Source organism: Drosophila virilis, chromosome 5, assembly GCF_030788295.1.
Source record: "Drosophila virilis strain 15010-1051.87 chromosome 5, Dvir_AGI_RSII-ME, whole genome shotgun sequence".
Classification (NCBI taxonomy): domain Eukaryota; kingdom Metazoa; phylum Arthropoda; class Insecta; order Diptera; family Drosophilidae; genus Drosophila; species Drosophila virilis.
The window spans coordinates 23,152,434-23,165,418 of record NC_091547.1 but is presented as its reverse complement, the minus strand read 5'-3'; the positions used below and the strand labels follow the sequence as shown (position 1 = coordinate 23,165,418).

The 12,985-nt window shown below is 41.6% G+C and overlaps 5 protein-coding genes across 5 annotated transcripts; 1 reads left to right on the top strand and 4 right to left on the bottom strand.

Annotated features, from left to right (window-relative positions):
- Nucleotides 1-20: 20 nt before the first annotated feature.
- Nucleotides 21-2,718, top strand: LOC6625332 (uncharacterized). The gene is made up of 2 exons (XM_002049023.4): nt 21-2,330; nt 2,396-2,718. Exons 1-2 carry the CDS (start codon nt 135-137, stop codon nt 2,630-2,632), a joined length of 2,433 nt encoding a protein of 810 aa, XP_002049059.1. The 5' UTR covers nt 21-134; the 3' UTR covers nt 2,633-2,718.
- tbrd-3 (testis-specifically expressed bromodomain containing protein-3) lies at nt 2,592-3,757 on the bottom strand. Its single transcript, XM_015174028.3, has 2 exons — nt 3,627-3,757; nt 2,592-3,568 (listed from the first exon to the last, which is right to left on the bottom strand). Exon 2 carries the CDS (start codon nt 3,565-3,567, stop codon nt 2,773-2,775), a length of 795 nt encoding a protein of 264 aa, XP_015029514.1. The 5' UTR covers nt 3,568; nt 3,627-3,757; the 3' UTR covers nt 2,592-2,772.
- A 132-nt stretch (nt 3,758-3,889) lies between these two features.
- Nucleotides 3,890-4,675, bottom strand: LOC26530611 (uncharacterized). Its single transcript, XM_015174741.1, has one exon. It carries the CDS (start codon nt 4,673-4,675, stop codon nt 3,890-3,892), a length of 786 nt encoding a protein of 261 aa, XP_015030227.1.
- A 75-nt stretch (nt 4,676-4,750) lies between these two features.
- Nucleotides 4,751-7,221, bottom strand: LOC6625365 (phosphopentomutase). Its single transcript, XM_002049025.4, has 4 exons — nt 6,761-7,221; nt 6,602-6,703; nt 6,257-6,533; nt 4,751-6,195 (listed from the first exon to the last, which is right to left on the bottom strand). Exons 1-4 carry the CDS (start codon nt 7,108-7,110, stop codon nt 4,864-4,866), a joined length of 2,061 nt encoding a protein of 686 aa, XP_002049061.1. The 5' UTR covers nt 7,111-7,221; the 3' UTR covers nt 4,751-4,863.
- A 200-nt stretch (nt 7,222-7,421) lies between these two features.
- Nucleotides 7,422-9,767, bottom strand: LOC6625366 (glucose 1,6-bisphosphate synthase). Its single transcript, XM_002049026.4, has 4 exons — nt 9,528-9,767; nt 9,362-9,463; nt 9,014-9,290; nt 7,422-8,959 (listed from the first exon to the last, which is right to left on the bottom strand). The coding sequence occupies exons 1-4, from the start codon at nt 9,686-9,688 to the stop codon at nt 7,625-7,627; spliced, it is 1,875 nt and encodes a 624-aa protein (XP_002049062.1). The 5' UTR covers nt 9,689-9,767; the 3' UTR covers nt 7,422-7,624.
- Nucleotides 9,768-12,985: the final 3,218 nt, after the last annotated feature.

Sequence of the window (12,985 nt, the reverse complement as noted above, 5' to 3'; positions counted from 1 at the left end):
TATTTGCTTTTCTTTTCAGTTCATCAATTCAGATCAGTTCGGTTTAGATATTGTAATATTGTAAATGATTTGTCGGAAGAAGGATTGTTGAAAATTGTGCGTTTGCCAAATTATATGTATAAGTTTTGTGCGAAATGGGACTGCGTGATTTTCAAAAGAAATTGGATCAATTTCAAAAGGCAGTCGATGTACCCAAATGGTATTTGGGCTTATCGGACTACCAGGAGGATACCATCAAGGAGTTGTGCAACGATCTGCGTGATGACTTCGAGCAGGGCACAAGTTTTCGCGTGGAAAAGAGCTTAACGCGCCTGGGCCTCAGCCCACTGATTAGCAAGAAGAAGATTCGAACTATGGTACAGCTAAGTCGCGGTAACGATTTGGCTTTCATTTTCTTTATACTCGAGGGCTACTATATAAGCTGTCGCAAAAATGGCGAATACACGACCAACGAAAAGTTGCTGATGATAGCAATGGCAAAAATAGATTTATTGCCAACACTGCAGGAATTAGATCGTATACTGCCACCACCACAGCTAAGTGAATTGGATCTGAAGCGTCAGCGGCGCAGCTATGGTCAACAACAGCGGACTTCAAAATTCCCGCTAGAGCAGCAGACGAGGAAGAAAAAATCGAAATCGACACAATTTCCATACTTTCAACGTCAGCCCAGGCCCAAGGAAATTGTGGTTAAATACACTAGTAAACCACCCAATGTGATATCTAACTTTCCATTCTGGCCATTGGATCAGCCTCCAAATTATGGTATTAAAAGCGACCCACCATGGTTCGCCGAATACAATTTAAATCCAGTTGGTCGCCTGGTCAAAAGTACTGTAGCTGAAGCGGTCGACAAATACTTCCATCATCTGAATCATATTAAATATTTAGAATCGCGAGCTAGGTTTAGCCGTAGAGCGGCCGCCGCATTAGAGAAAGCCATGGATGACGACGACACTGAGCCACTTATGTGCGCCTATCATAAGTTCGCAATTGGAGAAGCGCAGCTGATCAAAGACGAGCTGGTGGTGATGGCACGGGATCGTTGCATAGAATTGATGGATGTGACGCTGCCCTATCGTAAGCTGCGACAAAAGCGTATTGTAGCTCAGCTGGAGCGTGATATTGACGATTGCATTAAACGATATTCCATGAAAATGGAAAGCACAACGGTGCACACGATATCCAAGTCCGATTGCGTACTGTGCCAGGAGCAACGCGTTGATTTTCCTGTGGCCAAGCCCCAGGAGAGAAAAGGTCGAGCTTTAGTCGGAGACAACCTACATCTAGCTCATACTCAAGCGACTGACACCTGTATTGGTGCTCGTCTCTGTGGCGGTGGTCTGCGTCGTGAGCCAATCGACTTTGAGGTCGAGCTGCCACCGTGTCGCAGCTCGAATGCAGGCACATCTATGCTGTCTGACGCGTCGTCTTGTGTGACACCAAAAGGTAAGAGCCAGCAACGCATATCCTTTCTGCTGGATGACAGCAAATTGAAGAAACTTCGAAAAAATCGGAAAGACCAAACTGTGGAAGTGCGCTATCAGGGCAAACAGACAAAGAAGACGTTCTTTACGGCGCCCAGCGATCACAAACCCTATCAATTTAAGTACAAACGCATCTTTAAGTCCGGTCAAGAGAAGCCACGTGATGTCAAAAAGGTGATTGCCAAAGCGTTTGTGAGTGCACTAGATAGAGGCGATGGAACACCTATTCCTCTGTGCGAAAAACCAGCCGAAAACACATCCGAAGACGATGTGGAAAAGCTGGAAATGGAAGTTAGCGGCATTCGTTTGACAGATAGCTGTGCATCCACAGATGATACCAGCGAGCACAGCAAACGCAGCTATGAGGATCGCCGGGCGGACATCGTAGACGCTGTGGTGCGTTGTGCCAAAGAAATCTGGATGAAGGGTGTCAATGCAAAACGAGCCGAGATGGAAATGCAGGAAAGCGAAGCCAAGGCAAAAGAGAATCCAATGCAATCATCAATACTAACATATGATATTGAAAAATTTGATCCGGATAATGCACAGCTCATGAATCGCATGCTGCAAGATGGCCTGGCACAGCTGCGCAAAAATCAACGATTCGTGCTTGCCTCCCTGCCCGACGCTTACAAGCTGCCCGTGCTCCAGGCATGGATAAGGCGTCGCTATGGCAAACAATATAACGAAGAAGAGGCGCAAAAGAGTATTCAACAATCGATCAAAGTATTCGAAACGATCACCCTGCTACAGGGTATGCCGCCACCGGCTGACTTGATGGGCATGGATCACATGCCGCAAAGCAAAGAGAATTTTGCCTACTGCAAGCAGGCCAAGGCCCTGGTAAGTAATGCCAGTCAAAAGACTGCTTAAGGCAACAATTTGCTCATATCCTTATTCGCCTGCAGGCCGCAAAGGTGCGACAGGAGTACTATAAAAAACTGAACGATATTTATATGAATCACACAATCGCCTGCTGGTATGCCATGGGCAATTATATGTGTCGCGCCGGACCACCGAGAAAAACATTCTACGCCTATATGTCGGCCAATACCCGGGACATTATGCGCAATAAAGTGTGGAACGGCGAATACAGGGATATACGACAATTTCGCGATAATTATAAGGAAACCCATAAGAAATAGTTAAGCAAATTATGGCTGCCGCTTTTCTACAATTTTTTTTCTTTTAGGTTTGATTTATGTTAAGAGTGACAAAAAGACAAACATATAACTAGCGAATATACGACGTTTTGCTTTAATTAAATATATTTATAGTATAAATATTATTGATAGCTCTTCTTTAAACGAGACACCCGCTTGCCAGTTATGCCCTTGCTGGCCATGTACGCTAAAATGGCGCGCTTTGTGAGCGTCTTGAGGTTGCGGACATCGAACTCTAGCTCCTTGTTGGCATACCCAAAATTAATGCCTTCCATTTGGGTTATCATGTGTATAACGTTTAGCAGCATGACGCCATCCAGTTGCTGTACCCTTATGTGCAGCTCCAAATCCTCTTCGGTGGTCATTGGCAGCTCGTGCTCCTCCTTCTTCCATTCCTTGTACGCCAAGTCTTCGTTGCGAACTTGTGTGTTATCGGGCACAACTGTAACGCTGCTCTCTTTGGATTGACTTGGTGAACTGGTACATCCATAAGCTTCCTTAATGTCCAGATCTGAGGAGGAAGAGTCTGACCAATTGCAGCTCTCGTTGGAGTTATCGTGCAGCGGCACCTTCGCGTACATATCCTCAAATACCAATTGCAAATTCTTTGCCATTTCATAACAAAGATGACCCGGTCCTGTATATATATATGTATTATAAAATATAAGGCGCACATCACGTGCAAAATCAACGGCATTTAAATAAAAATTCGAATTGAGACGATATTTGATTGTCGACAGATCCATCGGTTCCTTCACAATGAGATGATAATCATAAAGACCCAGTAAATCGGCGTCTAACGGCTCGTAAAATACCCAGGCCAAACTTTTGTACTTCTTGGAGAAAAGATTTCTTATGATTGCCTTACAGGCGCTAATCTCCGGCGTTGGCTTACCTCGTTTAGTTGTTGCCATCATGCTGCACGAGGTAGAAATTAAAGATCCGAGAATTGCAGTCGCTTGATTTTCATAAATACCTTTTCAAATTCAGCAATTCAATTGTTATTAGTTGAAAGCAATAAAAAGCACTAGAAATCTAATTTTTGACAATTGGATTATTTGAAATGAAACTCGCTCAGAGTTGAATTTGCGTGCATGAACTAGTTTAGTTGAGCGAACTTGTAAAATAAATAAACAATTTAAAAGCTGCGCTTTGTGTTTTTATTCAAATCGCAAATACATGTATGTATGTGTGTATATAAGTGTATGTATAAAATATCAATTATCCACATATATTCGCTTATATGGCCGGTGGCACAGTGAAGATATTGAATCTGCATATTTTGTAGACAGATACCAGCCAACGATTTGTATGATTCGCCAATTCTACACCAGAAATTTGCTCGGCATTGGAATAGTTACGTCTGAAACGCATAAAAAGCTCTATGAAAACATACGGTAACTGTGAACTGGGATCCTCTAGCTGCAACTTAAGATCCGGCTCCATATCGATCAGTGCACTTTTCATCTTCTCAAGATCCGAACTCGTTTCGCAGTCGGCCACATGACGCAGTCCCACCAAGACCACATCAATGACTGCATACCTCAAGCCCAATATAGTATGAAGATGCACATTAATGGGCACCGCTTGTCGTATATCCTGTTTGCGAAAACGCAACAGTTCCGCAAAAGACTTGTGTGGAAAGTTAACCGACTCGTTGGCCATCTGGTAATACACATTGGATGTGGAAAAGTGATCGATATTTTCCGTGTCGCGTAAACGTAGAATATCTGTTAACGCAACGGCTGCCTTCTTTGTCTCATCCACAAAGTCCTTCTCTTTAAAATTGGGATCCCATGTCCATCTCAGCTTCCACATACGCAATTTACTCATGTAGTACTTCAGCGGATTGTACTTGAAGACGAGCTGTGGCACAAGCACATTGTTCATCACCTTCACTTTGGTGGCCTCCGGCTTGGGGGGCAATATGAAATGTCGCTGTTGCTGGCAAATATGAAGCTGTTCCGGTGTAGCGGCAACGTTCCACACAACTCCAGACCATTTACGTAACAATTTCGTGCACATTTTGTCCGCAATTTTAACTTTCAATTTGTGTCTAATAACCAAATTTTATAATGTCAAAGTAAAAGCCAGGCCTACTATGTTAAATGGGGGCTAACCCAGTCTTTACACTACAATTTATTTACGCTCTAACAAAATATAAAAAGAAAACTAAAATTTGTTGTACATACACATTCACACTGCCTCGCCGTCTACTCTTCCTGCTTGCGAGTCAGTCCGTTCTTTTCAGGCTCATAGAACTCATTCACAATGGCTTCAACCATTCGTTTGAGTGTTGCTGTCAGTTCATCCCAATTCTTATTCTCCGGTTCGCCACAAATTTCAGCGTAGTACTTAATCTTGGGCTCAGTTCCGCTAGTACGCAATGTGACAACCATACCATTTTTAAAAGTAAACGTTATCATCTGGGTGCTTTCGCTGACTGGTAGCGTAGCCTTTTTATCAGGTGTGCTGCTATCATAGCCCGTGGTCAGGTCACGTACATTTTCAATTTCATATTCGCCGTTTAGGATGCTTTTCGGATAGGTATTCTTTTGACCATTGTCAAAGGTGCGCAGGCGATCAAAAATCGTCTTAATAAGCTTTTGATCATGGCAAATTAGATAGGAGACTACATTTGTGTGAAATCCGTAAGTCTCGTATATTTCACGTAATTTATCCTGCAATTTCATACACTTTTCGTACTGCAAATAGCAGGCCATTGTGGCCACGTGTGCCGCAGCACTAATACCATCTTTATCGATCACATTTGGCGTCATCATATAGCCAATGGCCTCCTCGAACCCAAAGAGCACATTTTTGCCCGCATCTCGCTCCTCGATCGTCTTGTTGCCGATCCATTTGAAGCCTGTCAGCGTTTCATGGAAGGTGAATCCCTCGACTTTTGCCATCGATTTCAATATCTTTGAGCTAACTGTGCTGGCAATCATAACACAATTGGATACATCTGGATTTGCTTCGCGCATCTTATAGTTCTCCAATGCCCACCAGCCAAGGAGGGCGCCCAGCTCGTTGCCGTTAAATAGTTTATATCTTCTCTTGACCACCTCAGCAACAGCCAGACGATCGGCATCCGGATCGTTGGCCAAGATTATAGTACTTTTTGTGGCAGTTGCTCTTTTTATGGCCAACTCCAATGATGTTTTGCCCTCTTCTGGGTTGGGCATAGGCGTAGTTGGGAACTCTGGATCGGGCTTAACCTGATTAATCACAGGTATCACTGGCTTCAAATCAATCGTGCTAAAAGCCAACTTTATGTATGGATAGCCAACCCCATGCATGGCCGTATAGGTAAATTCTAAAGGGCATTTTTTATTGAGCTCCCGAAGCGGGCACGTTAGCTCCATCTTTAAAGAGTCGTAATAAGCGGCAACCATCTTTCTGTACGGTTTCCTCAACAGTTCGTTGTCACACAGTACACTCTCATCCCAAGAACCTGCTTCGGGTTCCAAATTATCCAGAATGGACTGACTAATTCCCGTATCGTGCGGTGGTATGATTTGTGCACCGTTTGTCCAATAAACCTGTTGACAAATATTATAATATTGGCAGATATCTTACAAGACATAAAATGACATGACATACCTTATAGCCATTATCCTGTTTGGGATTGTGCGACGCTGTTACCATTATCCCGGCCAGACAACCTAGTCTTAAAATTGTGAATGGAACGAAGGGCGTGGCAACATAGCGGGTAAAGAGATACACACGAAAATTATTATTCAAAAACACAACCGAAGACAACTTGGCAAAGCGTTTACTGTTGTGACGTGCATCATACCCAATAACAATGCCTTGCTCGGACCAGGTACTCTCATCCGGATACTGTTTCTTTAAATAAGCGCACAGTCCTTGGGCGGTTCTTAAAAGTGCAGGCATTAGTTAAACATATTTAGTTTTTATATTCCTATCAATTCTTAGAAAACTTACTGTATAACAACCAGATCGTTCATAGCATCGAAACCGGCTCGCATTGCTGCCCGTAAGCCCGCTGTGCCGAACGCAATTCGATTGCAGAGGCAAGCTTCAAGACTAATTGAATACCAGAAGAGTTAAACGAGGATTTAAAGTTATTAGCTCATAACATACGTGCTCCAGTCTTCTTTCTTGATGGCATTAATAATTTGAGCTTTGGTACGCGGATTTCGATCCCAATCGATCCAATTTTTTATTTGCTTATCAAGCACTCGATCGCCAGAATAACAATGAAAATGTTCCGTACCAGAACTTCCTATACCAATACGTTGTGGAGTCCAACACTGAAACATCAAATATCCCACGGATATGTTACCCAACAAGCCTATATTAGAGAGCTTTCTTTTCTGCTGGTACAGCTCGCGTTTATTGGGACTAACAGGAACATTTATGAACAGTCCCGACCAATTGGCAGACAAACTTAACGAAATTCTCTTGGCAAATGTGTGAATTAGTAGTACCATATTGACAAGATTAAAAGTAGATTATTTTTTATTTTTATTAAAGATTCTAACAAATACTATAGAAATTTTGATGGCTTCTACTGTCCAAAATCCCTACAAAACCTATCCTGTCTGGTGTAATATGTTGATCAACTGTATCACAAATGACCAACTGTCAAACATTTTTGACTTTCTAATCAACTTAAAAAAACACGGAACAGTTTTTAATATGAGCCGGTTCATATTAGATGTCCGCATTTTATATCTCCAACAACTTTAGTGAGTGATATCTCCAATCTTTCTATTCACCATTAAAAAAAAACTGGTCGAGGTTTACTTTCCTACAACCCCAAGAAAATCTTTATTGAATCTTAAATAACTTTTTTTTTTTTTTGGTTTTTTAATAATCAAAAATATCTGTTGCCATCAGCAGCGTTGGTAATCCGAAATTCAATTGAACTCGTAAATTTAGCAGAAAACTGAAAATTTGGGGCATCTACATATACGAAAACCCATCTATACTCCGCTTGCAAATCTAGTCTTCCTGTCTACGCTCCAGTCCGTTCTTTTCGGGCTCGTAAAACTCATTAACAATGGCATCGACCATGCGATTAAGAGTCTCTGATAACTCTTCCCAGCGCTTGTTTTCTGGCCTGCCGCACATCTCGGCATAATACTTCAGTTTTGGCTCAGTTCCGCTAGTACGCAATGTGACAACCATACCATTTTTAAAAGTAAACGTAATCATCTGGGTGCTTTCGCTGACTGGTAACGTGGCCTTTTTATCTGGTGTGCTGCTATCATAGCCCGTGGTCAAGTCACGTACATTCTCAATCTCATATTCACCGTCCATTATGCTTGTTGGATAGGTGTTCTCTTGGCCTTCGTCAAAGGTGCGTAGACGATCAAAGATCTTCTTAATAAGCGCTCTATCCCGACAAGTGACATAGGAGACGACACTGGTATGGAATCCGTAGTTTTCGTATAAGTCCCGCAGCTTCTCCTGCATTGTCATACACTTCTTGCAGCGCAAATAGCAGGCCATTGTAGCCACGTGGGCCGCAGCACTAATACCATCTTTGTCGATAACATTTGTGGATACCATATAGCCAATGGCCTCCTCGAACGCGAAGAGCACCTTCTTGCCCGCATCGCGCTCCTCGATCACCTTGTTACCGATCCATTTGAAGCCTGTCAGCGTTTCATGGAAGGTAAATCCCTCGACATCAGCCATAGATTTCAATATCTTAGAGCTGACAGTGCTGGAGACCATCACACAATTGGATACATCTGCGTTTTCGTCCTTCAATTTATAGTTCTGTAATGCCCACCATCCTAAAAGTGCCCCCAGTTCGTTGCCACTGAATATCTTGTATTGCTTAGTGTCATCAATTTCAGCGACAGCCAAACGATCGGCATCCGGATCGTTGGCCAAGATAATGGGACATTTTTTGGCAGTTGCCCGTTTTATGGCCAAATCCAATGTTGTTTTGCCCTCTTCTGGATTTGGTATGGGCGTCGTTGAGAATTCTGGATCTGGCATTATCTGTTCACACACGGGAACAACGGACTTAAGGTTAATTTTGCCGAATGCCAACTTAATGTACGGATAACCAACGCCATGCATGGCCGTATATGTAAAAGTTAATGGACATCTGCCATTGGCCTCCATTAGTGGGCAAGAAATCTCCTTTTTAAGCGCATCGTAATAAGCTGTAACAACATTATTGTAGGGATCGCTCAACAAATCGTTGGCGCACAGCAGAGTCTCATCCCAAGAATCGGGATGTGGTTGCAAATTATCCAAAATTGCCTTACTAATAGCTTCATCATGCGGTGGTATGACTTGTGCGCCATTAGACCAATACACCTGTAGGAATTATTGTAAAAATCTTGTATAAATATATGTATTTGCGAGATATACCTTATAGCCGTTATCCTGTTTAGGATTGTGAGACGCTGTTACCATCACACCGCCAAGGCAGCTTAGCCTTTGTACGGTGTAGGGCACAAAGGGCGTGGGAACAATGCGTCTGAAAAGATATACACGAAAATTTTGACTTAAGAACACAATTGCAGTTAATTCCGCAAAGCGTTGACTATTGTAACGACCATCATAGCCAACTACCACGCCCTGTTCGGCCCACGATGCCTCATCCGGATACTGTTCCTTTATATACGCACATACCCCCTGAGCAGACCTGTAATGCATGGTCAATACATAATATTTTATATTTTTCACATGCTTCATCAGCGTGATGAATATTCTTACTGTATAACGACCAATTCGTTCATAGAATCAAATCCAGCACGCATTACGGCACGTAATCCCTCTGTGCCAAAAGATATACGTCTGCAGAGACGGCATCGAAGGCTGTGTTTGTAAATTGGTTGATTGCAATATGGAATCTTATATAAGAATGTTATTTAGTATTTACGTATCCCAATCTTCATTCCTGACCGCTTCCATTATTTGCGCCAATGTGTCTTGGTTACGATCCCATTTGACCCATTTTTTAATTTGGGCGTCTAACTCTTTGTCGCCGGAGAGCGGCATATGCTTCAGCTCGCATATCGCTTGGCCCATGGATTGACACATTGTGTACAGCCGAAGAATTTAGAAAAAAGTATGGGAGCAAATTCTTAAAAGCTAGTGAATAGCACAGAAAAACTTTTGACAATAAATTCATCACATTATCAAATAACACGATAACAAGTAGAATCGAAAAATGGAAGCTTTTGTCTACAAAATTGTTAACAAAGTGGTCGCCGACAAATTAGTCGCCTCAATTTCAGAGGTTACTATTTTAGAATGTTAAAAATGATTGCGTATAAAAACTACATTTTTAGCCAAATATGTTTAAGAAAATAAAATTTCACAATAATATGAATATTTGTTTATTTGTAAATTAATTATAATTTCTAGAAGTTCCAAAATCTGATTTAGGATAACCAAACACACGGATTTTATGGAGAATTATAGTTCATAAAGCTCTTAAAATAATCATTTTTCGAGAACTAAACAGCAAACGCACACGAGTTCATATAATTAGCGAACTCAGAGTTCATTATATTTGCGCAAAAGCAACATAAGGACATGAGAGCAAGGACATGCCGCCACAGGGCATTTTATACACATGCTCTAAACAATAGTGTTGCTCATCTACTCACATAAGTATGTTTGTATTTAGCAAACATATTTTCCATATAGTTAATTATTCAAATGGGCAGGCAAGAAAACAAAAATATTTCCATAATGAACAAGCACAAAACCGCACTAATTGTGACTCATAATTAGAGACATGTTAATTGCCAAGCATCACAGGCGTAAAAAAATAATATAAACGAGGAAAATAAAAACAAATAGAAAATAAAGAGATAATAAAAACGCTGCCCAAGGACAGTTGTTATCCAAATTCGCGCAAGTTGAAGTTAAGACTTTGGCCAGCAAAGTTTACGCTGGTCAGCAAAGGACTTGCCCACAGATTGAATTAGTTAATCTAATTTAAGTATAATGTAAACAGGCCACTTTCTTACAGGGAATAGTTTAATGCGACCAACCCAAATCGAAATAAGACAGCAAAAACCAGCCAAAAGGCCCCCAACCCCTTTGCTCAACCACTAATGTCAACTGGTCTATCCGTGGCGCTTGAAGGGGGCAAACAAACAGAATCAAGCCAAACTAGCCTAACCATACAACTCACCCATCCAGCCACTCATCCACTCAGGAGTCATCCTGCCGCCCAGCGGTTTGCATAAATTTTGTTGTGCAAATATTTCATTTGCATATTTTGGTTCTGTTGTGTTTTTTTTTTTTTTTCTATTTTATTTCTTATTTTGTTACGTTTTCTTTTGAACATCTTCCGAGCCCTTGTCTGTGTGCGTGTGTATGTGTGTGTGGGGCAAGTCAAAGTTGAAATTTTCCAAGATGTCAACACACAAAAGCAATTGTCATATGCATCGATTTCAATATGTCTAAATGTTTTTATTTAATTTATGCCACTTGGGCGATCTAGTAAAAAAAAAAAAACATAACAGCAGCTGCCTCAAGCACTGCAGGCACTGTCTTTGATTGCTTTTTAGATTTGTCGGACCTTTTGTACCGTTTGTATTTTCAAAGTAGTAAAATCTCTGTTGTGCATATAAAAAATATAATTAACAAAATAATGATAAAAGAAAATTTAAATGCTTAAAAAATTAGTTTAATTAAAAAATATTACAAATAATAGACTCTCTTAACTTTCAGCTTTCACTGTTCGCGTGCATGGTAATTAATTTCCCTGCATTATCTTAAGCCACAGTCAACAAGTATTGTGTGCTGTTAAAATATCCTCAAGTGCGCTGTTAACTCGACATCCACATGTTAACAGTGCTGAGCGGCGCTCTCTCTCTCTTTCTCTCTATTTTTCTCTATCTCTTTTGCTGTAAATTCATGTGCCACAGCTCGCTCTGCCATTAATGTAACTGTTACTGCTGCTGTTAAACTGGGTGGCAGCCTCAGCGTTGGACACTGTTTTATTGGCAACAGTTTCTTAGCTTCAGTCCTCAGCGAGACTTTGAGCAAGTTGGCAGCGGGTTGGGAATTGAATGACAAACAGGAACAGTCGTTGCGATTATTCACAAAAGTTAAAAGACGAGGCTGTAATTAGGCACAGTAGGGCATTACGCGTTGCTCTTCGAGAGACCTTTGACACGCACTTAAATGCATCGTTAATTAATATTACGACGAGATATGCAAAGTACGCCTTTGACATGCACTTTGACAATCAGTTGTAGACTATTCCACTTCCGCCAGCGTCTTTCCACTTGTAACAGTTTGTTTTTATTTTTTCTGCTGCATGCCTCGTTTCTTATTGGAAATTATGCATGCACTGGCAACTGGGAACCTAACCGACAATTAGAGCTACGCAGGCCGCCTCGATGTGGTTAAGTGGACTGGGAATCAAAGAGCAGCACAGCAAGTGTGCAGTCTTGAAGCTGGCCTCTCCTCTGGCTGCATTCGCAACGACTTGGAATATTATTTTTTGTACGCCTCATCGATTTTGCTTGTGTTTCTTTTTTTTTTATATTTTTTTTCTTACTCGTATCTGCATCTTTTAACATGATATTCCTTTTAATATTGCCGATTCATTGACAACTCCCCAGTTGCCACTGAGCCTGGAAGCTTGGTAATAAACCAGTTTTCTGTTGCTGCCAGCATTTCATTGACTTGCACAAGCTGCCTCTAAATGCTACCACTAACTTATATAATTTATATTTAATATAAAATAGATTTAAGCCTTTTAATTCTCTCATCTTAATTAAATTGAATCCCTTGGTCTGCAAAGGCAGTTGACAAAAGAAATTTAACACCTCGCTACGGGCTGGTGACAAAAGGCTGAACAATCTATATGGAGACTCAGAGTTAAATACGTTCCCTGCCAGCGAGTCACTCAGGACCATTGAAAGGTAAACAAAAACGTGTGAGGTTCTGGCAGAGCCAATATATATTTGTAAGTGAAAAAAAAAAACACACACACCCATCAGGCAATACTAAAGCAGAAAAAGCGGCTGTATAAAAGCCGAACAAAAACCAGCATCCCCCCGTGTGCGAGCTTGAGAAATATGCGATGCGGCACCAAAAGGGGGCCTGGGGGACAGGGGACAGCCAACAGACAGCGGTACAGGACAGACCGACAGACCGACAGACAGGCGTACAGTCGGACAGACAGACAGTCACATGTCAAACATTCTTTTGACACTTTGTCATAGCATCTCGCAGTGACACTTGTCAGCAGTCGGATTTCACATTCGCAATTCGCAATTCGCTCGCTCGCATTTGGGAGTGTTGTGTCCTTCACTCTCCACTACTCACTTGATTTATAGCCTGTAAGCAAGTATATTCATACATCCGCAA

What these genes read in the sequence shown, in the direction of transcription:
- LOC6625332 (XM_002049023.4), top strand. Translation starts at nt 135, where the DNA reads ATGGGACTGCGTGATTTTCAAAAGAAATTGGATCAATTTCAAAAGGCA. An exon ending in GCAAGCAGGCCAAGGCCCTG is followed by an intron (nt 2,331 to 2,395) that starts GTAAGTAATGCC and finishes ATTCGCCTGCAG; the next exon opens with GCCGCAAAGGTGCGACAGGA.
- tbrd-3 (XM_015174028.3), bottom strand. Translation starts at nt 3,567, where the DNA reads ATGATGGCAACAACTAAACGAGGTAAGCCAACGCCGGAGATTAGCGCC.
- LOC26530611 (XM_015174741.1), bottom strand. Translation starts at nt 4,675, where the DNA reads ATGTGCACGAAATTGTTACGTAAATGGTCTGGAGTTGTGTGGAACGTT.
- LOC6625365 (XM_002049025.4), bottom strand. Translation starts at nt 7,110, where the DNA reads ATGGTACTACTAATTCACACATTTGCCAAGAGAATTTCGTTAAGTTTG. An exon ending in AAGAAAGAAGACTGGAGCAC is followed by an intron (nt 6,704 to 6,760) that starts GTATGTTATGAG and finishes GTATTCAATTAG; the next exon opens with TCTTGAAGCTTGCCTCTGCA. An exon ending in AACAGGATAATGGCTATAAG is followed by an intron (nt 6,196 to 6,256) that starts GTATGTCATGTC and finishes ATTTGTCAACAG; the next exon opens with GTTTATTGGACAAACGGTGC.
- LOC6625366 (XM_002049026.4), bottom strand. Translation starts at nt 9,688, where the DNA reads ATGTGTCAATCCATGGGCCAAGCGATATGCGAGCTGAAGCATATGCCG. An exon ending in AACGAATTGGTCGTTATACA is followed by an intron (nt 9,291 to 9,361) that starts GTAAGAATATTC and finishes CATGCATTACAG; the next exon opens with GTCTGCTCAGGGGGTATGTG. An exon ending in AACAGGATAACGGCTATAAG is followed by an intron (nt 8,960 to 9,013) that starts GTATATCTCGCA and finishes TAATTCCTACAG; the next exon opens with GTGTATTGGTCTAATGGCGC.